Genomic DNA, 24,833 nt, shown 5'->3' on the forward strand with positions numbered 1-24,833 from the left:
TTTTCCATCCTCTTTCATCCAGTCACACTGCTGATGGGTGCCACATGAGGAGCGCCCCAGCAGGACTGAGCTGCACCAGGTGCCCTTCCAGACAGCACCTTTGATGAAGCTACCTGAGATGTAGGAAACCACTTGTGTGCTAGCACCTGCACTACTGAAAGGCAGCCTCTAGCCCAAATATTTCATAACCCATCTCATTATTTCATTATCTCATATTACAGAGGGACCGAGCTGCATCTTTACCAAAGAATCCCTGATGGGGGCTCTCAGAGAGCTTCAACAATTGCATGCATTGTTATTCAGATGAAGTATCCTGTTGATGGTTTTGTGCATTTGTTATAGATTTTGTTTGAGTCTTTTAAGGCAATAGAAGTTGTTCTCTGTATTTATTTATTTATTTATTTATTTGCTTACATTTTCATAGGCACTGACTGTCCCTGCAGAGAAGATGAAGAAGCTTATTGCTGGCTCCTGCAGTGCTGCCTTCAGCCTGGGGACAGCCGAGGAGAACAGCAGATATTTCTCCCCTCCCTGCCCCATGAACAGTGGAGGATCTTTAACAGAGTTGTGGGGAGAACACAGCTGGGGAACTCACCCTTCTAACCCCTCAGCAGATGTAATTTTATTTTTAATGAGATTTTGGCTCTGCCCGGCGGGTACCTTTTTGATCATGGGGTTTTCACAGCAAGTGAGCCTTGGGGACTTGAGTTACTGAATCCTCCCGGGGACTTTCCTGTCTTGGAGGCTCTAAGCTGGGCTTTTCCCTAAAAACACAGCCATGAGTGAACATAGGTTTTCCTCCATCACTACTTCGAGTGGCATCACCATCTCTGCATTTCTCCTGCCTTCGGCTCGAGCCCTGAGCCCCCAGCAAGAGCTAACAGGATCACATTACTACCTGTGGCTGCATTTTCTTGGCAGCAATTGGAGTTGCATTGGTCGCGGAGCATGGAGACCTCCCTCTCCAGCATCTCAATCCTGCTCAGCAGCTCCTGCAGGGACGGGAGGGAGGTGGAGCACTTGCAGGCCTGCTTGGGCAAGTTTATCCTGTGGGTGAAGGTGACCTGGCTCTCGCTGTCGGAGGTCTGCTCCGTGTACTCCGCCAGCCTGTCGTCTTCTGAACTCACCTCCTCGGCCGAAGGCTTGAGCATGGAGGAGCAGCAGCTGTCCAGGGGGATGTTGATGTTGTAGATGTGGTGGAAGACCATGGGCTGCTCTTTGATGGGTGGACTGCAGTTGGCAAGACCACCCTCCTCATCCACGGCCGGCCGCTCGGCTGGCTCTGTTGTCACCTCCAGCCGGCACTCGAAAGGCTTGAGGACGGTGCCCAGCAGTAGCAAGTTGAAGCTGAGGAGCACGTTCCTCAGCACTGGGTTTTCACTGTCAGTCCCCATTTTTCTGGGACAGGGAAAAGCCTTCTAAGCCAGCCTTGGTCAGCCAAGTGGAGGGAGGACCTGAGGACACAGAAGAAAAGGGAGCATTGTTGGCACAGGCCCTGCAGCTGTGCGCAGGGTAGAGAAGCAGAATTGTCCAGAGGAATGTGGGGCCAGCTCAACGTGAGCACAGCCCTGTTGGCTTTGGTGAAGTCCAGGCTGGATCCAGGAGGAACCCACAGATGGTGGGGAGCAGGTGGGCCTCCCCCTGCCCACCTTTGGGCATGCTGCCCCTGCCTTCTGGTGCTGATGGCCCAGACCTTTGTGCCACCCCAATAACCCCTGGTGCAGCCCTCAAATGGTGGCAGAGGCAGCTTCTTCTCCCTGTTACATTTTTAAAGGAAAATGGTTAATTCAGTACTAATGAAGCCTCACATGCTCGTGTATCTGGCAGGAACACCCCTTATGGGTTCTGCATTCAGTGCAACACCAGTACTGAGCAGTATGAAGGGTTAAGGCACGGGTGAAGGTGCTGCATCTGTGCCTTAGGTCCTAACTCGGTGCCCCAGGAGCTGAGCCCAGGGTTGCTAAGCTTCCTCCAGTAGCTATAGGAACAGCAGCCTCAACGCTAAACACCGTTAAATTACACCACGCAAGCTTGAGCTCCTTTAGGTTTGTGCTCTGAGCAGACAAATCCCTCATGTTGAAGTGGCTTCACCTCCTACCCGTGCTCTGGATTATGGGTTAAAATTGCTTTGATTTGAAACAAAACAACTTCTCATTTCCATACCAGCTGTGATCCCCCAGGTGCCAATCTTGGCTCAAAGGCCACCCTTATCTGCAGCCTGAAATCCCCAGTGCCATCCTGCTCGTGCTGGGGATGGATACAGCCCCATTACTCTTGCTGGGACTATTGTGTGCTGACCACCAGGCACATAAATCTGGAAAATGGGTTCCTCATGGTTTTGGTAAAAAAGTGCAAGGAGCTGAAGAGCTCCTCACTGCATCACCAGCAATTTTACCAAAGCTGTAAGAAGTCATGAACTTCAGGTAATATTCAGAGCCAAGACATGGTCCTGTTGGGACCATGGACCTGCCTTGAAGGGCCCAGGCATGTGCAGTGCCAAGAGGTAGGAACTGCCCCATCCACTACAACATGCTCCTTCTGGGACTTTTGGTGGCAGGACGAGGTGGGATGACAACCTGGGGTTCTCCAGCAGGATGGGTGCAATATCTCAGTGGTTGGGTTTCTGGGGATGGGAGAGGATAAAGGTGTGCTGCTTTGGTGTGATCTGACTTTGCTGCTGTCTGCAAGTGCCATAATCTCGAGCAGTTTCCCTCTCTCACTGCCATTACCCCCTGCTCTGAAGCTCCTCTCCAGCTCCCCAGTGAGCAGCCGTGCCTCTTCCTCTTCCCCTGTTGCTCAATGAAAATATTTCCTTACTGATTCCTCTCCGACAATACCAAGGTACTCCTGTAAATACAACAATTCAGACACCTCACAGCATTTATGGGGTTATTATCCCACATTACTGCAGCGTTCCTGCTGCACTTTCTTCTCACGAGCAGGCATGTGGGACACCTTTGGTAAGCTCTCTCTTTCTTTTTCTTTGTGGTTTCTGGCAAAGCAAGAAAAATGGACATAAAATGGAAACAACTCCAAGGTGGAGTGGCCACCTCTTTCACCTTTGCTCCTCATGGTGACTTTGTCCATGCTCACAGGGGAGGGAAAGGAGGAGGACACCTGAGAAGACAACAAGGTGGGGTGGGTGTACCTTAAGTAGTGTCTTGGGGCTACTTGCCCAAAGCTGGGGACAACTAAGCACTCGTGAGACTAACCAGAAAGCTAAGCCCTTCACACTGCTTGAGTGCCTTCAACTTGATGGTGACATGTCCCCATGGGGTCCATCCAGGGCTTTTCTCCTTCGACACCCCTGCAACACTCCGTGGTTGAGCCTTGCTCAGGGGGGGGCTGCTTTCAGAGCCCCCAACACCTCCCCAATCCTCACCACCTCCTGACCTCCCCCGCAGCTTCTTGGTGGCCCTGGCTGACCTACGGGTGGCACAGGGACTAATTAGCACTGCCTGCCTTTGATTGACTTGCTGGCATGCGAGACTCACCGCGAGCTCCTTGGCCTCTCTCCCTGCTTTTTTCTTTTTTTTTTTTTTCTTTTTTTTTTTTTTGTGTGTGTGTGTGTTCTGTAGGAAAGTAATTATGGCCACACGCCAGTGCCGCAGAGCCAGGCTGGAGCTTTGTAGTGAGCCCCGTTGCAGGGCTGCAGAGCAACCTCAGTGGTGGGAATAAAATAAAGTCCTCCCAAACACCTCGCCGCCCAGGAGAACCCAGGCTGGCCGCTGGAAGTGCTTGCAGGTGGGATGGAGGAGAGTGTGGGCACAGCCACGAGGACTAGCTAAGGATGGTGAGCAGGTCGCGTGGCTCACAGCTTCAATGTCATGGTTGGGCTTGGTCACCTTGGAGGTTCTTTCCAACCTAGATGTGTCTATGATTCCGTGACCCCAACCCACAGACAAAAAGACATCCATTTTCTCATAGAAACCACCAGGTTCATGGACCCGAACCCAATACTCGTCATGCTGAGTGCCCGTGGGAGTGCCCAGCACTCATTTCTGGGCAGCAAATGGTGGCATCACCTGTGTGGATGGATGGCTTCAGGTGGTGGTGCTGCAGGGGCAGTTGCATCTCCACGGCATGATGCTAGGAGAGCTTTCTCTTTATTTTCTTTTATTATTACAAGCAGAGTTGTGGGAACAATTTGGGGCTGCATGCATAGTTTGAAAGGTCAGGGCTTGTCTATCCAGGAAGAGAAGTTGCATTAATGACAGGTTTGCGGGTGAATTTGGGCCAGCCCAGGCAGGAGTTTAAATTAAGGTTCAAATTCAAGTTTGGCAGGTGTCGAACGCTCAGCTCCAAAATGCTTCAGCTTAGGGGATCTGCGAAAAAATCAATCTGATACCATTTATGTGCACGGGGCTCAATAAAATGAAACAATCTAAAACTGAGAAAAATGTTTGAGCACTTTTGCCCAAGATGTAACAGAGCCCAGTGCTCTCTTTCCCTCCCAAACAGCCTCTCCGCACACAGGATTTGCATCTTAGGGGCCACTGAAGGAAGAAATAGAGAAAAAAAAAAATCCTGCAGCACGTCCTCCTTAAATATATATTGTAGGTTATTTTTACATGTTGCAGTCCCGAGCAGCATCTGTGGCCCCCTTTTTTATTGCCTTGCAAATGCAGTCACAGCAGGCACAATTCACACCATGGGACCGGCACAGGTATGGCACAGCTGCAAAATATGGAGGGGGGAACACAACAGGGACTTGGTGAGCACTGTGCTGGGGACGATTTAAGGTTTGGACAGCCCAAGAGCATCTCCAAGTGAAACCAAATTGAACGCCTTGCTTTGGGGCATCAGGTGCCCCAGCAGTCCTGGGGGGGCCGGGGCTGTGGATGGATGCGAGCTGGCTCTCGAGCTGTGCCGGGGATGCCCGGGGAGCGAGCACCTCCCCCTGCTGACTAATTGCATGGTTAAGCATGAAATACTCTGATGCTTTTAACAGCATTCCCCAACTATATGTGGAGGAAGAAATCTATAGTTCCCCGAGCTGCCTGTAAATTCGGCAGGCTTAATAATTCATGTGTGCCTTTGTGATCACAGCCTACATTATATCTTTCTTTCATTACATACTCTTTTATTGAATTTTCACGGCATATATCAATAGCCTCGATAAGCTCCCGTGGGAAAGGATGAGCGCAAAGTTTTAGGGCAAACTCATTTCATTAACACATCAGCAGCTGAGGCCTGAATCTGGCCCACAGCACTCAGCTGTACGAGACACCTTGCTGCAGAGTTTTGTAGACTCTTTTTACCCAGGAACACCCAAATTCATGAAAAAAGGGTTTTGGACGGGGCTAGAATTTTTTGGATTTCCTACCCTTCAGTGACACAGCCACGAGCTGTGTTTCTGACCCCTGAAATGAAGCTCTGCTGGCCCTGGAGCAGCTCTGGTGATGCTCTGAAGCCATAAAGCTGGAATTAACCATAATTGCGGAGCATTGCAGGGCACAAACACCCTCTAAATCCTCTTCAATTACGTGGTAGTACTTAATCACATGGCAACTGGAATTTAAGCACAGAAATAAATACGATGTTATTTTTGTCTTTGGCAGGGACATTGGTAATGAATTTTGGAGGGTGATGGAGGACCTGCTGGCACGGCATGGTGGGGGCTGCGTGGTGGGGCTGCCATCGCTTTGCATCCCACAGAGATTTATCATGAACTGCTGAGAAATCTGACAAAACGGTTGGGCTTTTAGCTCTTCCCGTATCCTTGTCTGGCTCAGCTTTTTTTCTGCTACTCTGTTTTTTGCCTATCCTAAATGGACTTCAGGTGCAAATGACCATGTGATTGCTTTCTACTTATGGCTACATTTAGCACCTGTATGGCAGGTGGGGGGATCTGGTACAGCACCACACAAGTGTGCAGAGTTTCCCTCCTTCCCTTTCTCTCTCCTGTTCCCCTTGCCATCATCCCTCCCTCTTCCCATCCTTGCACAGGCAGAGACTCATGGACAGACGGTGGCAGGGCCACGTGGCCATCCTGCAGCACGGAGGGAACCCAGTGCAAGAGAGAGCCTGGATCCCCAGTGGATTCACCTCACATGAATTACACTGGCTTCAGGTCCCTCTTGGCCACGTGCATGAGGTGTTTTTTTTTTTTCCCCATTTGCTCTCAGCACACAGCAGCAAAGCCTCGTGCTCATGTACTGGGTGCTTGCTGTCATGTTTCATTAGTGCGCGAGCCGTCCTGGCCCTCCTCGCAGCCTTGCACTTAGCCACGGTGGATGCAAATTCCCTGACTTGGGGAGCCCCCATCCTGGCTCCACCAAAGTGCTGCCAGCTATCACCCCCCTGCACGGACATTATGCACATTAAAGATGCACGGAAGGGGCTGGGAAGCTAGATGCATCGGCCGGGAGGCAATGCAAAGGGCAGGAGGCGAGCACTGCTGGAAGGCAGAGTTGCATCGGATTTCATCTGTGGCACCAGGGCACCTGGCCCCAAAACGGGATTTGGAAGTGCTGCCACAGGACTGCATGGCAAAGAAATGCCCATTGGGCATGTCTTTGCATTCATTTTCCCTCGGGTGTGTATTTTTACACTGTGGAGAAGGAGCAGACCTGATGCGCCCCTCAGGTCGTGCGTGCTCTGGCATACCTCAGATTGTTTATACCTAGACTGGAAAATTCTCATTTTTCTCCCTTTTTAACATATCACTCAAGCTAAGCCATGGACTGCAGCTGATTCACATGCAACCTGGCAGGTGGCAGCAGGGATCACACTGTTTGAACCCTCCAATATTTGATATTTCCTACCAATTGCAGTTTCTGCAGAGTTTCCCCCAGTTATTCAGCAAAGCAGCAGGCACTTGTGCCAGACTTTGCTCCCCTGGACAGAGCACAAAGCCTCCCCCACACAAGTAACACTGGCTGTGCATCGAGCAGCGCGCTGCTCATGCACCATTTATCCATCCACCTCCCATACCTTAACCTCAGCATTTTGGGAGAGCAGCAGAGATGCTCACCCCCAGCCCCATAGCAGGGCTCAGGATGATTTCTACCATCAAAAAACAACCAGAGCAAGGAAATGAATCGTAGACCTGCTGCAGAGACTTCATTTGATAAATAATGTATATAGAGTTTGCAGTAATAACCACTATTTTTTTTTTTCCCGAGCCAGCCAGCTGGGCTGGGTTTGACACATCCTCGCTGTACTGTCAGATAGGTTAATCTGTTTTACTTATTTTATTATTATTTTTTTCCATGCCAGATGAGCCTTGTGTGTGCGTATGGAGAGGAGGTGGCAGCCCTGGGTATGCACAGGGCTGCCTGCAGGTACTGGCTGCCCCAAACCCAGGGCTGCTGCTCCCTTCATCAGCCTTGAGCACGCACCCATCTCCCGCTGCTTCCCCACAAGCACAGGGCACAGCTCGCCAGCTCCATTGTCTCTGGTTTAGTCCTGCCACCAAATTCTTGAGGTAGAGTGGGAAACCCCCAGTCTGTCCCCATTTTACGTCCCTGTGTAGGACCTGGTAGCAGCCTCTGTGCCTTTTATTGCAGGGAAAATAAAGGTGATTGGGAAGCCTCAGTGCACCAGCGTGGACTTGCACAGAAGACCTGAGTCAGGCTGAGTTTTTATTGCCCTATAATAGGCAAGTACCTCATTAAGGAGTGGATATAAATGTGTAATATAATTTTGCTGAGCTTGGAGCCGGTGCAGGGCATGAGAGCTTGGAAGCAAGCCTGCTGGTCTGTCAGGCTTCCTAAGCTCCAGCTTGGTTTTGCTCACTTAAATTATCCCACTAGCATCATGAGTGTTGGGGTTGGACAGTTTACAAGCAAGCACTTAAAATCAATTTTCTTTTTTTTATTTTTTTTCCTTTTTTTTTTTTCTTCTGAAGAATTGCATGCTGAAGGAGACCCCTTCAGTGCTGTGGCAGTGATGTGACACAACCCCTGTCACCAGCAGAAAAGTTCATTGTGCTCTGCTCCCTCCTCCCTCCATCCCTAGTGCCAACCCATGCACATACACAGTTGCCCTTTGCTGATCAGGGAAGGCTGATTCAGCATTTCTTATTTCTCTGAGTTGGTGAATTTTATAATTTCTAAGCCCAGATTAGCCACAGTCATCTGGAGCACTCTTTCTTGCCTGCCTTTGCTGCCCTTTCCCTTTTGATCCAAAGGGTAGATAAATAATGATAAATAACACACTGTGGTCTTCCTGTAGGGCTTGCTGAACTGAGAAACGAGATCACTTGGACGGCAATTGCAGCACTGTAGGAAGGGGGGAAATAGCCAAAAATATTTGCAGAGTTGGAGTGCAGCAGTGCGAAAGCCAGGGATTATTGGTCGTGCGGTGCTTCTGCAGAAACCTGTGAGCAAACACCTCCTGGTGCCAGCCGGGAGCAGGACACAGCCACTGAGATGGACAGGGGCTGCCACTCCCACACCCTAAATACAGCAAAAAGATAGTGACTTCTTCACCACGGGGGCACTGGCACTGGGTCCGTCCGTCTGTCCTGTGCCTGGGTGCTGGGGCAGACCCACTACAGCTCCCACCATAAGATGCAAGTTCATGTTGAGTTGATTTAAAATGATTTATTTATTTATTTTACCCAAAATACTTTAGTGAAAAGTGCTGACGGCAACAGGATCCATTCCTCCAGCATTTATTTGGTGGCTCAGCCTGTGCCTGCACACCTCTGGCTGTTGGTGTCAGGTTTGTAATTATGTTCTTGTTAGCACATTTTATTTTTTTCTGGGGGGTGGGTAGGTGATGGAAACATGCCTACATTTCATGTCAGCCTTTCTTGGCATGTCAGAAAGCATTTTCTATTTGCCATGACAGCAGGAGCTTAAATCAAAGCTTAAATATCCATAAAAACCTATTGGTTGCTGAATTGCCTGGTCCTGCGGCTGGCAGCCAGCTGATCCTGCAAAATCCACAGAAAAATGGGACCTGGGACAAGGTAAGGACCTGAGGGAGCAAATCTGCTCCCTCTGCTCCAGCTCCCATTCCCTCCAACCTAGAGCTGACTTTCCAACCTCCTGGTCCTTGGGACGGAGAGGAGCGAGGAGATGGCCCTGTGCTCCATGGGAGTCTGGGGAAGGGCTGTGGCTGAAAATATATTTTTATTTTATTTTATTTTATTTTATTTTTAGACAACCCCTTGGTGGTGCAACATCAGAGCTCCTGCTTGCCCAAACACTGGCTCAGCCTGGGCTGACTTCCAGGTGAAACAGCTCATGGATCCAAGGCTGCGCTGTCCTGGTGATTCACTCTACCACAGGGAGGGCATCTCAGAGCCAGCAAATTTTTGTTCCCCCCCCAGTTTAATACCAGCTCCAGCATGCAAAGAGGTGCCTGGCAGGGTCCACGAGCCCTGGGTAAGGACTGAACATGCACAGATCTGTGCGCACATGGACTGAGTAATGCCCAGCTTTGGGGCTGCAATGTACCCCAATTTTATTCCAAACCAAAGGACCATGGATACAGAGTGGGGAGTCCGACACATAAATCCTTGCAAGGCTTACACTAAGAATTAAAAAGAATCTGCAACTAATGGAAAATGTAACTTCGGTTGCATTTCTTTGCTTTTTGTCCCCTTGAAAGTAATAAAGAATTTAATAGAAAATGATTTTCTTACAGGTTTTTTGTGGCTCATGCTCTATGAAAGTGAGAGAATTATTCTCCCTGCCATAAAAATGTATTGGCCAGTTAAAACCACTCTTAGAAAGAGCAACCCGAGCTATTAAATCCTACAGGTTTCAGGGTAACCCCGCTAGCTGCGTTGCTATTATATCCTGTGGGACTTTTCCACAGGGTACAGTTTCTTAGGAAACTCAGACCATGCACGCCAGTACTTGGGCATCTACAAGAGCCAAAATCACAGCAATAACATCTCCTGCATACTGGGGATTTTATCCCCCTGACTTATTTTATTTTTCCATTTTCTCTCCAGCCACCTGATGAGGTGTGAGGATGCCACCAGCAGATGGGTCGACACTCGCCCATGGTGCTGCAGGAACCCTGGTGCCTCTGGTCCTGGTGCAGCTCCTGGCCCCATGGCCCCATTTATTATATATCTATCTATCTCTCTCTGTATATATAGAGATAGATATTTATTTTTTCCCCTACATCCAACAGACCTGACCCAGAATGACCAGTGAACATCCCAGACCCATGCATCTCCGAGGAACTCTCCGAGCATCCTGGCCAACCCCGTACCGGAGACATAGGACATCATCTCCCTGCTACAGACCTCTCCCGCAGTGACAGCACCTTGGGGGTGAAGATTTTTGCTACATGACAGTGCTCACAGTTTTTCTGTCTTATTATTTATCAGGGCTGGAACTTGTGGTGATAACACAAATGGGAGTTTTTCTACCAACGTCTCTGGGCTGGTTAGCCATTAAAGGATCTGTGCACACGCTGGTCCTGAAGTCAGGCCAACTTTCTCTTCCAATTTCCCCTCCTATCCTTCATCCTCACTGCCTGTTTTCCCTTTGGGAGACCTGTTGTAGTGATTTTTTTTTCTTTCATTTTTTTCCCCCTGTATATAGCAGAGTTTGATTTGGCAACCAGCCAGGGGACTTGCAATTGCTTTGTCCTTTGGTCTGTTGGGTTATTTCGACTTCATGTTTCTCTATTGGGAAACTGATTAAGACCAAAAAAAAAAGACCCATCTTCGACTGGAAATGGACTTTCAGTGATAAAAAAGATGTTCCTAGGTTATCCTGGAGGCAGGTGCAATCTCCTGTGTTCTTTTTTTTTTCTTTTTTTTTTTGGCCTCAATTTATTTATTTATTTATTTTTACTTGTTAGCTCTTTTTTTTTTTTTTTTTTTTTTCACAGGTGCTTGAGCATTTAAAGGATGCTTCTCCCCTTCTCAGGCAGGCACAGATGTTACTTTAAACCCATAAAATCCTATCCCCTAGAAGCAGAGGCATTCTTTGGTGTGGAATGTCCCCAGAGGTGGATGACCTAAAGGCTGGTGGAGGCAGGCTTACCATCGTGGTGGCCTGTCCTTGAGCACCGATGGCCATTGCCAAGGCATTCTGGTCATGCCAGCTTGCTGGCAAAGCAAAGATGTGCCAAACACCTGCCAGAGAAATGCCAAAAAATGGCAGGGAAAAACAAAAAGTGGTGAGATCAGAAAGGGGATGAGAAGGCACATAACAAGGAGAGTGTGGTTGAGTATGGCAAATAAAAAGGGTGATGTAGTCTTAGAGCTTTGCTCTAGGTCTTAAATAGGATTACGGGGATAAACAGGACCCAGTGCAGCTTGTTTGGGAAGAAGGAAACTGGCTCCAAAGGAATGAAGGAAAACGGGGCTCCAAGAACAGGGCATTTCTCCCGAAGGTTAGCAAGGGGCCGGCAGCAGGTTACTTGGATGTGGGTAACCTGAAAGGGGTGGCCAAAATAAGGTGAAACTGTTGGGCCAGACCTCACGTGAGTTAGGGTAGGGAGGTGCGTGAATGCGAGGGGCTTTTCTAACCTCAGGTGCCTCCACACCGTGCAACCTCATGGCAACAGTGCCTTCGACTACACGGACACCTCATGGGAGAGGTACGACAGGATGGAGCCATTCAGATCTCAGGGTATGTGATGGCAACATCTCGTTTCCAATGATGGAGAAAGCTACTGGAGAAGCTGCTATTCTGGCTCTAATTTGGGCTAATAGAGAAGAACTGTCTGAAAAAAAAAAAGTGGGAGGTAATTTCAGGAAATAAATTACAAAATAGCGGAGCACACAGTGCCACGAGAAAAGGAGTGAGAACAGCAGAGTGAGGATAATGGACCGAAAAAAACTCAGGGAACTGGTAGGTAACATCGCTAGGGAAGATGATCTGAGGGATAAAGAGAGCAGGGAAGCTTGCAATTACGTAAAGTGACTGCTCTAGGGGCACCAAAACAAGCCTTCCTGACGCAGTGGGATAGGAGGAAGGTGGCTCAGACAAAAAGGGTGGCAGAAAAGGGGAAAGGAGGGCAGAAACCCAGTGATGGGGTTGGCAGAGCAGATGCTCAGCTAGGTATGAACAGGACAAGCTCCAACAGGCCATCAACCTAAAGGCTGTGAAAAAAACTTTTTGTAAATGCATCGGACAGGGAAGGGGAACTAAGGAGAGACCCAGCTCACTGCCTCCGTGGAGGGGGGGAGCTGAGAGGATCCACGGTGGGCTGTGCTTCAGCCCTCCCTCCCAGCCAGCTAATTAGGCCAGGGTAATCATGGTGGGCTTACGAGGTTTCTCCAAGAGCTGCTGGTGGCAAGTGAGCATCTCTTCAGCAGGGCAACTGGAAGCCTGGCTCCAAAACAGGGAGCATTATGAGACGGCAGGGAGAACTACAAGAAGTCATTAAGCAATCAATTTGTAAGAACCTGGAGGGTAATGAGGCTACAAAGCAGCAACAAGCACAGGTCTGTCGAGAACAAATATGAAACCAATTTGCTCCTATGATGGGATACCTGCTCTTGAGGCACAGGAAATATGCCAGAGCTTGGTGATGAGGCTTGAACTGATGTGTGCAAGTCCCAAAAGCAGGATAAAGAACCTGGTCTGGTGTGGTCCTCACCACGAGGAGAGGAGAGGTGGTTGAAACACCTCCCTCAAGCCATCTGGGGAGAGAACTGAGGGTCTCCAGCCCAGCTGTCTCCAAGGGGTGGGTTAAGGCTGGTGGTGTTGGTGAGCAACCTCATGTGGAGAGGGAACGGAGTCAGAAACAGCGACGAGCTCAGCAAATGGCATGAGCAGGCTGCAAGCACCAAGGTGGAGGTGCACAAGGGTGACGGAGAAATCACTTAGAGCAACTCCAAACCAAGCATTAACAGGACTGCAGGAAGGGCTGGGGACTGTGTGCTGAACTCAGCAGGAGACGAGCCGATGCACGTGGCTGAAAATGACAACCGCGAGGCACGGTGGCATCAGCTGCCCTCTGCCTCGTCCCCTGAGGCAGTGCCTGTGCTGCTGAGATGAGCTCACTCGTGTGTCTGTCCTGGCCAGGCGCTGACATCGCAGCTCTGCCCGCAAGGACCAGCCCTGCCCTTGCTAGGTCCTGCTGCAGTCACCAGCTGGTCCCAGTCACCGTCAGCTCCACTGCAGGGGCTCCTCATCCTCATCCTCATCCTCATCCTCATCCTCATCCTCATCCTCATCCTCATCCTCATCCTCATCCTCATCCTCATCCTCATCCTCATCCTCATCCTCACCACCAGCTGCCTCCTGCTCCCCGTCTCATGTGTTCAGAGCCCTGAAGGACAGCCCTGCCCTAAAGCAAACCTCCCAGGGCTTGCCCAGGACTTGTTCTTGTGTCTCTGCCTTGCACCTCGTGCTCGTGCTGCAGTGCAACGTCCCTGCTGCCACCACCTCCGCACTGCGTCCCCAGGGCCATGGTCCTGCCGTGCTCGCTACGTGTCCACATTTGTCTGAACAGTTGACCCCTTCAGTTATTATTAGCTCCATGGTCACCTCCACCACTGCCTGTCATGATGAATTAGAAATACAGTCCTCTCTGCATCATGGTCCTCGATAAACCAACCGTCTCTCCTACCTGCTGCAGTCACCTCATTATAACTCCATTACCTTTAACAACAACTCCATTACCACCCATTATCTTCCTTATCATCTCCTTTACAAGGCTGTTATCTGCTCCTCCTCCTCTACAGCCATCCCCTCCTCAATTACGATTCCATTATCTTTATTACCACCCCATTAGAGTCATAATTATTCCCATCACAATTCCAGGACCTACTCCTCCATCCCGACAAGCCGGTGTCTCCAGCAGCCCCCCCACTGCCACCAGCACTGCTCTGCACTGCCTCTGTTGGGTAGCGCCATCATCACCACCTGCCCTGTGCTCAGCATCATCCCTGTGATGATGGCAATATTTTAATTAGTCTTCATTACAGTTTTACTGATTTTATTTTATTTTATTATTTTATTTTATTTTATTTTATTTTATATTATTTTATATTATTTTATTTTATTTTATTTTATTTTATTTTATTTTATTTTATTTTATTTTATATTTTATTTTTTGCTGTTATTGCTTGCTTTATCAGCCATTTTCCTTTCCCTGTCGTGGTTGGGATTGGTGCCTGGGTGTGAGCTGATGCTTGGGTCCGTGGCATTGCACTGATTTGCACCAGCTGTGAGTGGGTATCTTCCCCCCATCCTCCATCACAATTACAGCATTTTCACCTCTGCTAAAGCCCTAATTGCTGACATTATCCTTCCATTAGCCTCCAGCTTCCCTGGTGGGTGCGACCACCTCCTCCCACCATCAGTGCCCCCATTCCTGCCCAGGCAGGGGAACATCCCCAACCCTCCCTGATTTTCCATGCCTACAGCTTCCAGCGGCTCCAGGCATGGCTTATTCCTTTCATTTTCCCCGTGGTTTTAGTGGAAGAAGGGTTTTTGTTGCAAAGGTGCCCACTTCCACAAATTCCCATGGTGCAGCCCTGAGCACCACATCCTGTCGGTGCTGTTCTTGTGGCTGCTGTGCCCTGGGCACTGCCAAAAACACCCACCCTTCAGCCACAGCACCAGCAGCTTCCTGAAACCACCTTATTCACTCAGGAGAGGCATTCAAAAGCTCCGTCATTGGCATTAATGGTAGGGGGAGAGTCTTTTGCCCAGCACAGGGAAGGCTGCACCAGCACTGCAGCCCTTGCTCCATGGCTTTTGGGATCTGGCAGTATTGTGTCTCACTGAATATCACGGGAACAGGGCAGGGCAGAGCATTAGCTTCTTATGAAACCTTCCTGGCTTATCAAGCATGATCAGGGCATCATAATCCAGGTTTTATCAGCTGATCACAACCCCTTCTCTGTGTGTGGCCACACAAAAATATCACGGGCAAAACCAGGAGCCTTTAAACCTGGTGCTGGTGAAGGTGCTGGGCTGGGCTCCTCCACCTCTGGGGCACTGCTTTACCTGGAGAGAAAGGGTGGGAGAGAGCCTGGGTGTTTTGGGCACCATTTCGGGTGCTGTGTAGGAACAGGGCACTGCTGTGCCCACCCTATGGCACTGAGCAGAAGCCTGCAGGTTACACAGGCACAGAATTACCAGAGGATCGGGAAACCACCTCTCTGTGAGAGATTCAGAGAGCTGAGCCTGTTTAGTTTATCAAGAAGATTGAGAGGTGATTTCATTTATTCCTGCAAGAACTGTCAAGGCAGGGAAACACTAAAGAAGGCACTAAAGATCTCCTGAAAGCTGCGGAGAAGAGCAGAGGGGGATGGCAGGGAGCAAAGGCAGGTGGATTTGGGCGACTGATGCAGCACACGTGGATTACAGTGCGAGCGATGCCCGTCTGCAGCAAGCGATGCTGCAACATGTGCTGGACATCCCCAGGCCCCGTCCGTCTGCAGGCAGCGCTCAGGGGCTGTGTGTGGAGCTGGGGAATTGGGGTGTTGGGAACTGTTAATTATGCCGGGCTGACGGGTAATTAACGTCGGCAGGGCGAGCTGCGATTTCGATCATGTTCGGATGCCCTGGGGTTATTTCCCACGATCAATGCAGTGCATAAATAATGCAGCCCATGGCAGGGGGGAACGCTGCCTATCGTTATCAGACTCTGTGCTGTTTGGATCAGTGATGCTAGGAGGGAACACGGCTTAGGGTAAAAGGGAAAAATGGGAATAAATACACTGGTGGGGCTTTGCTAATTCTAGCTCGGCTGAAGTGGAATAAATGAAGGGAGATGGTGCAGTTCTCATTGCTCTGCTACTATTTCTAGATTGCTATAGGATGGGTATAATAGAGGGCAGTGGGGAATTTGGGTGTCAAAGGAAAGGATTTGGCTGACGAGCTGGCAAGGCACAGGGCACTGTGTTTAAAGCAGGGCCAGGAAGGAGCCTGACTCTCTGGGCTTCCAGCTTTAATCTGTAGCCACAGGTTGCCTCTTAAAAGGCATCAGCGGGGCTCGCCTGAGCGAGCTGCCTCACTGCCGTAACCTGCTGTCCATTCCAACCACTAAACCGCATTATTTTGATATTTTTTTTTTTGCTAAAAAAGACAAGGAAGTGGCAGAAAGTGGGCAGTGTGGTGTCCAACACCTTAAAGATTCAGACAACACAGCCAGCAAACCTGTGCTGGAAGAGCTGGTGCCACCGAGGCACAAGCATGCTGAACATCTGGAGAGGGAGCACCTGGGAGTTGTTTTTTTTTTTTCTGGTTGTTGTTGGTTTTGTTGTTTTTTAATTAAATGGAAACCGTTTGGTGAGGTCAGTAAATGATTTGGGGGCCAGCCCTTTTTTTGCTGTAGAGCCCCATGGGGCTGCTGCCTTGGGTTTGCGAGCTGTGGTTAAGAGCAAGCCCACTGCAAACCCCAAGGCTGGGAAGGGAGCACCTTGGGGAGTCTTTAAACAACACTTAATTACATTAGCTATACACCAGCCGAGGGATAATTCACCATCTTGAGACAGACACTTTAATCCTGGCAGCAGGATAGAACCAGAAGTGCGCAGGGGCTGATGCAGGATGCTCTGCTCCCTTGGTACTGCCAAGGGGCTGAGAACTGCTGCAGATGCCTTGCAAAGGACTGGCCCCAGGGGCTTCGCTGGCAGCGGGTTTCTGAGCGTGCCCAGATACCCTCCTGAAGGAGCAATTTGGTATTTGCAAGAACCCAGCTGCTAGCTGGGTTTGGGGTTTGCTCCCCCTGTCCTGCTCTGTGGGGCTGGCAAATCCGGCTCAGAGCTGGCTCCCACACCATCATCAAGCCACAAACACTCCCGGAGAGAAAACTGGCACTTGGTACATGCTGGTACAGCCATGGGGTCATTCCCTTTCCCTATATCTCCAATACTCAGAGATTTGGAGCTCGGCTGGTGGGGACAGGGCTTTCCAGCCCCCCAGGTCTGCAGCCCAGATGGTCTGCACAGATTACTGCAGCCTCAGGAGCCACCAATCCTGGGCAGTTTGGCAGGGCTGAATTCCCTCCAAATGACAAAAATAAATAAAATCTCTTCACATTAGATGCTGGGAAGCCCATGAAAAAGCTGTGTACACAGTGAAAACAAATACGTGGTTAAATAGCCTCTCCAACAGTATTTCTCTAAAACGCCTCTCTAAATAACGCAGAGTGAAAGGCTTGCTCAGCAGTGATTAACCTCCGCTCGGGAAGATGCTCTGTATCAAATCGTTACCGTCAGCTGATTAAAAACGAATTAAACCGAACAGAAAACAATTCCCAAAACATCATCTCTCCTTTTGAATGCAACGCCCAGATGCGAATCATAGCACACCCTATCCCACCGAAGAGCAAGTGGAGGCACCTGGAGGGCCCGAGGATGAAGGGCAAAGGGGATGCCGAGGGGGATGGGGCGAAATAACTCAACCTGGAGACAGCTCTGCCTCGAGGGCCCTTCTTATTTCCAAGCTGCCGGTTTAGAAAAATAAAATAAATGAAGTAACAGGGAAGGACTGCAGCTGATTTAGCAGCCTTCGTCTGCTTGGCATCCGGTGGAGGTCTGAGGGGTCAGGAAGGACAGGCAGGTGGGAGAGACCCGCACCGTGCCAGGCGCTGGCACCATCTCCCATTCCTGCCAATCAAGCCTCGCCAGCTTTTAATTGCCACGCTCCATGTGACTCCAAGCAATGGCAAAGCATCAAATGCTGCTTCTCATGCTAGGTTCTTTTTTTTTTTTTTTTTTTTTTTTTTTTTTTTAAGTAATCCAATTTTTCTTGTTCATTTCCCTAATAACTGCACAACAATTGTTGGGTCCCATCAGTTCTGCCCTTCTTGGGGTTGACCCTCTTGGGGGCTGTGCCAGGGCAGGTTGGACTGGACATTGGGAAGAATTTCTTCATGTGGAGGGAGGAAGGAGAATTTCTTTAGTGGCCAAGAACTGGAGTGGGCTGCCCAGGGAGGTGGGGCATCCCCATCCCTGAAGGTATTTCAGGGATGAGGACGTGGCACTGAGGGACGTGGGTTAGGACTTGGTAGGTCAGGCTGATGGCTGGAGTTGGTGATCTTGAAGGTCTTTTCCAGCCTAGAAGGTTCTGTGACTCTACGATCCTAGAGATGTGCTGCCCCATTGCCTAAGCTGGAGGGAGGAAGGAGCAAGGCCCCAAAATTCCTGCAGCTTGGACAAAAATCTGCAGTATTACTAAGGAGAGCCTAATTACCAAATCTAATTACAAAGGGGAGTAAATCACCTGGAATTTTTTTTTTTTTTTGGCTTTTGGAAAGTGTTTTATATATCATAAAAAATGAATAATGGACAACCAAGTGAGCCCATCACCCTGATACATTAATGAGAACCTATTTGGAGCCACCAAACCCGTGACTCAGCAGGTTGAGAAGTTGCAAAAACTGTCACGGTGACGCCCTGCAGAGGCTCCACGGCCTCATCCCTTCTTGTGCCCCCTGAAACCAGCAGAAAACACAAACAGCAGCGTTAGTAGGAGCACATATCTATGCACCCAGTTCTTATACACCTAGATACCAGCACGGCACCTGGGCTGTGCCAGCAGGAACTTTCCCCCACGCTTTGCTGGGGCGTCCTGGTGGGGTACCACCACCCTCGCCTCCTGCAGCACCCACGCCGGAGGGCTTGGTGCATCCTCTGCTTCTCTTCCCCAGAGCAAAAGGAGCCCGTGCCCAGCCCAGTGGTGCTGCTCTGGGTTTTGGCTGGTGCAAGGCGATGCAATTAATAGCCCAGCCCACTTTGCAGAGCCATCGGGGTGTCGTTAAGGGGGGAGGGAAGGCACCATGGTGTCGGTCTGCAGTGCAGGGAATAAGCACCACTGTGCAACTTGCTTTGTTCCCAACAGCTTTTTTTGACTAGGGCTGTAAAATTAATGTTTCAGCAGATAGCCGAGAAAATAGGAGGCTGTATAAAGTAACTTGAGGCTTGGCAGGGGAATTCAAATGAGCTGCATTTGGGAGATGCCGGGGTTTGCTTCCTTTCCTGTCGTCTCCCCACCCCGCAGGCTGTGAGAGGCAGTGGTGTCTGGGCGGTGATGGCGACCCTGTCCCCATCCTCTGCTCCTCTCATCTCACTGCTTATTTAACCACCCAGTTTTTCTCCCCATCACTTCCATGCTCTCTTTTTACCCAGCTCTCCAACGACTCAGCCCCTGCTTTATTCCCATCTAACCTCCCTCGCCTCTCCCTCGCAATCTGGGTTGGAGCGTTACCTATTTATATTCTTAACCTTTGCCTCTCTTCCCTCTGCCTCTTTAATCTGTGCATCGATCTTGTTTACCACCCCCATTGCTTCTCTCCTCTTGTGCCCATCACTGCCCAGTGCTCCTGGCCCCAGCCCTGAGTCCCCACCAGCACAGCACCTGGTGACATTTCCTCCATGCACCAGAGCCTGGTGGCAGATCGGTGTGGGCACAGCACCTCAGCATGCTATCCTGGGGACTTTTCACCTGGTTTGGGGATTTAGCCTACTAACAGAGAAGTTTTCTCCTGTGCATCAGCATCAAGGGAGTGGCGATGTGCAGGGGCACCCTGCTTTTCCCAAATTCCTTCACCCGGAGGGGTGAAGGAAGGGGGGCTGGAGAAAAGTCCCTCCTGCTCCTCATCTCCTTGCCAAAGCCTTCACCTGTGACACCCACCTTGCCCTGGCACCGAGCCGTGCTGCAAAACGCCAGCTTGCCTGCAGCAAAAACATAGCCTAGGAGGGTTGGTTGCCTCACTGTGTTCTGCCTGGCCCTGCGTGCATTTTTTTCCCCTGCCTCTCCCTCCCCGGAGGGTGACAATTTTCCTTGTGCTCACTCCCGCCTCCGTTGTGTCATTTTTGGGTGCTCGCCCCAGGGACTGGACTTCTTCCAGCCACGTGCTGCAGGCGCAGCCAAAAAAAGGCCACCCGTGCACGTGTGCTGATCAAAGCCCAGCCTGCCCCGCGGGCTGCTAAGCGAAATTTTGGGGGCTCATTTTCACCAAGAGCTCCCCCCCCCCATTCCTCCCCCCAACCCCATGCCAGGCACAGCACATCTTGAAGCTGAAAAAAAGCCTTTTTTTAGTAGAGAAATCCCCTGGCTCTTCCCTCCGAGTGGGGACGTGGCTGTTAGGGTGACAACAGAAGGTGCTGGGTACCTGTGGGATGAAGGGCTGTGCTGGCCCTCGCAGCACGATGGGTGTCCCCAAATCCTGGGGTGGGTGTCCCCAGACCCTGTGCATCAGGTGCAGCCTTGCTGGAAGAAGCCCTGCCCTTCGCGTGCTCAATTAAAGGTGTCAGGTTTTTACCTGTAATGTATTTGTAACACTGGCCCTAGCTGAAGCCCCTGGCTCAGTGCCTGTGCCTCAGTTTCCCTAAGCTGTCTGAGTGCCCTGGAGACCTCTGCTCCCCCCCAGTGCTGGAGGTTAATTAACTAGGTAATTAAGTAATGAACCCCAGAATCACAAAGTCGGTGTGGCTTTAGTTACAGCTATTCCACCGGGCTGCAAATTACTGGGAAATGGGAGTTTTGCATTCAGCTGCAGTGCCGGCGTTACCGATAATCAAGAGGCGCCTGTGATGGGGACAAAGTGCAGAAAGAGAGAGAACATGGTAATTACTGTGTAATTACAGTAACGATTGGAGTGATGCTGTAAGGCGAGCATGGGGCAAACCCCCATCCAGGACATCGGCGGCTCCGTGGGACAGGAGGGAGGACTGGGAGGCTCAGTTTGTACCGCGAAGCCTCAGAGCTGGATCTCTTTTAATTCCCCTGCTGCCCCGCTTAACACAGCTGTGTAAATTACTAATCCCGTGGTTTCTGCTCCTGGTTCCAGTGGTGGAGTCCCTTAGCTTCACAGGGCACTTTTGGGGGGTTAAAATTCATTGTCCCATCCAGCCCTGGAACTGTTCAGCCCCTCTGGGTGCTGTCACTTCTGCATCGTGGGTGCTGGTGGCAGGGGCACCTTTGCTTGGTCACCCCACGCATCCCTTCTGCCCACACTGGCGCTCAGGTCTGTCCTGAAATACGTTTGTCTGACCAGGCCATCCAACCCCAATTTCAGGACTTCTCCTCTCTCCAGCCCTATTTGTTATTAAGTTTTGGAACCCATTGGAAACAGACTGGTATTGACGCTGTGGCCAGCGGCTCACCAGCTCCCATCAGTCCCGCACAGTGGGGCTGGTGCAGAGCGTGGGGTGTGTGGGCATCAACGGGGCAGCCAAAACCCAGGCAGCAGGTCGGGGAAGCACGGGATCACACCTGGTGTCACCTTGGGATCACTCCTGGTGTCACCTTGGGACTGGTCCCGGTGTCACCTGGGGCTCACGTGAAGGGCTGGCCATCAGCTGCAGCATGCAGCCCTGAAATGAGGGAGATCCACGCAAAAAAGCCCCTTTGGATGACACTGAGGCGTACACAGGACCATTGGTCTGGTGGCCAGGGTTTAATTAAAGCCTCTAATCAAGGCCTCTTTGACACGGCTGTCTCGCAGGTTGAGTTGTGAGGAAAGAGGGAGGAGGCGAATGAAGGGGAAAAGTTTGGCAGAGGGGAGCTGCAGCACTACGAGCTGATGGGTGCCACCACAGGGCCCCCAAAGTGAGGGACAGGGACAGCATCACCCCACCTGGGGACCGGAGGGGACAGTCCCATGGTCCCCATGGTCCCCACGGCCAGGGCCAGGCAGAGCACCTATACTGCCACCCTGCCAGCACCCATTTCCATGGAAACCTGCCCTGGTGCTCCTTTAAGGAACTCATCCCCTTCCTTCCTTCACTCCTCCTGTCCCCTTCCTCTCCTCATTGCCACCTCTTCCCCGGGCTCCTCTCCCCTCCCTCCCTGCTCCTTATCTCAGCCCCTCTCATCTCCCAGCCTTTGTGCCGCTGCCTGTCTCCACTCCGCGCGCTCCTTATCTCCTCTCCCCCCCACTCCAGCTCTGTTTACATCGCTAAAACACTTGTCCAGGTCAAACACGTTTTCCTGATAACCACATTTCCATTGATTGCTGGGAAGAAAATCCTCTGGAGCAGCAGATTCTGTGCTCTGGGGATCGATAACAGAAAGCCCTTTTACCCCAGCCCAGTGAGCCACAGCCCGAGGGCGTGGGACTCCCAGGGGAATTTGGGGGGGGACCCAAAAAGCGAGCGGTGCCCGTTTCCCACTCACTGCCACCAGCACCCAGGGCTTACCCTGGCCACGCGGAGGTGACAAACCATTGCATCCCTGCGGGGACACCTGCGTGCAGCTGCAGGGTGCTGCACACCCAGGCAGCCCCCCCGTCTGCAGCCCCACTGGGAGCTGGAGCAGACCCCGGGTGGGCTCCCGCTGCCTGCTAATGCACTTGCGAGGGGGAAGCTCATGCGTTTCCACAGCGAGTGGCTTAGCCATAAATCCACAATCGATAAAGAGAAATTTAAAGGGATTAAGGCTTTCTGCTTCTGCTGCAAAGGAGCTGCTCCCCGCCAGGATCTCTGCTCCCAGACCACTGCTGCGGGACATCAGGGTGAGACGTGGCCGTGGCTGCCCACGGGTCCCACCGCCGTCTCCTGGGTACCTGCAGGGATGCCATGGTCAAAATTCACCCCAGAGGATTTTATTTTATTTTGTTTACAATAGAAGTGCTGAGTGGCACCTAACCTACTGTGCAAATCGATGCCTCAACCACAGGCTTGGCCCGTGGTTTACCTCGTCCGCAGCAAAGCACCAAGGGCAAGCCTGGGAACTGCAGCCAAATGAGCCGTGCCATTTGGTGAAAAAGAGGAAATTAAAATAATAAAAGCTTAGCAAGAAGCCAGCCCTGGTGCTCCCTGTGGCCAGGTTGCCCCTGCAAACTCCTAGGGCCCGGGACTGGGGGAGCCAGCACAATGCAACACGGCAGAGCTTTGGTAACGAGAACGAATCCAAAGTTTCCATGGGGCTTTAATAAAGTCCTGCTGCAGAGGGTGAGGGGAGATGTGCAATTCTGTAAGGCTTGGGAATGGGCTGAAAGGCTGGGAAAAAAGAAGCAAGAACCCCGCAGGCATGGTGGGTTTGTGGGTTAGGCTGCTGGGGGGATATAGTGTGTGCGTGGGGAGACAGAACCAAAATGGTGATGTCTTGGGTTAAATCAGCAGCATGTGGCCGGAGGCAGAAAGCAAAGCCAGAGCCAGTGTGGGAAGCCTTGGAGCAAAAATACCCAGGTCTAACGCCGAGGTCTGAGCCCTTCCCGAAGGCAAACCAACGCCATGGGTGTCTGTGGGGCTGGAGGGGGCTCTGCCCCATGCCCCCCACCTGGCTGCAAGCCCACGGCACTGCTAAACCTCTGCCCTGCTGGGATGGCTTTTTTAATTGGATTGTGACAAACATTTAATACCTAATAGAGCTCACACCAGCACAGTTAATTAAGGATGTGACTAATCCAATTCACTCGTGGGAGCGCGGGAGGAGACGAGCGGCAGTGAGCGCGTGTATGGGGGGGCAGAGGAGGGGAGGGAGCCGGATGGGGAGAAATCAGCTTAACTGCTATCGCCATCCCTTTCATTTTGTGTGCGCTCATAAATGATGAAGAAAGGCTTTTCTTTGCCGGTTTTTACTCCCCGCTCCCCCACCCCTTCCTCTGGGGGGGAAGCTGAGCGCCACGGGAGCATCCCTGCTGTGGGTGGGATGCGGGACCCCAGCGCAGCCCCGCGGTGTGGCAGCCTTGTGCCGGGGCACGTAGTGCTGGCCGGGCCAGCTGTGCCAACATCTGTATGCTGGTCACTCCCCGTCCCCCCGGAGTTTATAAATAAAACAAGTGGAGTTATTTTAGCCCCACGGACAGGGCTGTCTCCCGCAGCACAGAGCTGCTCTTTCTCCGTCTCGAGTTCATTGTTATTCCCCAGCTGAGAACAGGGCGCGGATTGAGCGAGGTCCCCATCTGCGGCGGGCAGCCGGAGAGAGCCTCTCTTCATGCGAGCGCCTGACGCAATAAATAGCGCTTTTCAGCCGAGCCGGGAGGGAAACAAAAGCCCGGAGCAGGGAAGAGAGTGTGGCGAGGCTGGCGAGGGAGAGGGACGGGTCGGGAGCAGGAGGGGGAGATGGAGGGGAGGGAGAGGGGAAGAAGCAACTAACGAGGAGGCTGCGAAGCTTCGTGGCCCGGCTTTGGGCCATTGGCTTTCCCACCCACTTGCCCAGGGAGATGAAGCATCCTCGGGCACGCTGGCCCAGGCTGTCTGAACCAGGCAATGCTTACCCCGAGCGGGACACCGATCCCCTTCCCTCGAGCATCCCCGAGCCACCCGATTCACAGGGCGATTGCACGGCGCCGAGCAGGACTCCAGCACAAGGCTAACAAAAACCCTGCACTTCCGCAGAACGGATTCACCCCAGACGGATTCACCCCAGATTTGCTCACTGATTCCCTGCCCTGAGGGGACCTGGTGCTGCTGCACGGGCACTCTCCCAGCCTCCACCTGCACGGGGACGCCACATCCCTGGCAGCAGTGGGGATGCTGCCTGTGAGCACAGGACAGCCAAAAACCACATCATCCATCCTGGTTTAGCTGCCAAGAGGGGTGCTCAGCGGTAATGAATGAGGAATTACACAGAGGGCTCATCCCTTCTGTGGCCGGGAGCCCCCTGTGGCGCTCCAGCCCTGTCCCCCTTGTAGGAAATAGTTACGTACATTAAAATTATTTGCTAAATGAAGCAATTCCTTGAGCTCTGTCTCAGAACTGTTTGTCTGCTTTGCTCTGTTCCTAGTGCTCTAGATAAATTATCTGGGTAATTAAGGGTAAGTTTAAAGCTCGTGCTTTGCAATGGGATTTCCTTGGACATCTTGGGGTGTGGGGGGGTCGTGTTAGCACCAGCTTGAGCATTTTCCCCAGGAACCCCTGCTGCACCCGAAGGGAAAACAGCCCGATCTATCCCAATCAATCTGCATTTAATTACCAGCCGAGAGCTCCAGCTGGCTAATTTGGAGGCAACTGGCCTCCGGCGTCAGGGCTGTGCTCTTGCTCAGGGATGGGCTTTAGG

At 51.5% G+C, this 24,833-nt stretch overlaps 1 protein-coding gene and 1 long non-coding RNA gene across 6 annotated transcripts in view; one reads left to right on the plus strand and one right to left on the minus strand.

The window, feature by feature from the left end:
- TNR (tenascin R) overlaps nucleotides 1–1,394 on the minus strand; it is a 31,529-nt gene extending 30,135 nt beyond the window's left edge. Inside the window, exon 1 of the mRNA XM_068690144.1 lies at nucleotides 899–1,394. Within this exon, the coding sequence (XP_068546245.1) occupies nucleotides 899–1,394 (496 nt within the window). The remainder of the gene's footprint in view (nucleotides 1–898) is intronic.
- LOC137860192 (uncharacterized) overlaps nucleotides 1–13,898 on the plus strand; it is a 32,637-nt gene extending 18,739 nt beyond the window's left edge. The window contains exons 4-7 of one of the 5 annotated variants that reach the window (XR_011098773.1): nucleotides 425–8,670; nucleotides 8,803–8,920; nucleotides 9,114–9,338; nucleotides 9,914–13,898. This is a non-coding gene — a long non-coding RNA (uncharacterized lncRNA). Of the gene's footprint in view, nucleotides 1–424; nucleotides 9,339–9,913 lie in introns of all 5 variants that reach the window. The other 4 variants (XR_011098771.1, XR_011098772.1, XR_011098770.1 and 1 more) reach the window with 4 other exon arrangements.
- The last annotated feature ends 10,935 nt before the right edge of the window (nucleotides 13,899–24,833 follow it).

The sequence above is a fragment of the Anas acuta genome, chromosome 8 (assembly GCF_963932015.1).
Source record: "Anas acuta chromosome 8, bAnaAcu1.1, whole genome shotgun sequence".
NCBI classification, from domain to species: domain Eukaryota; kingdom Metazoa; phylum Chordata; class Aves; order Anseriformes; family Anatidae; genus Anas; species Anas acuta.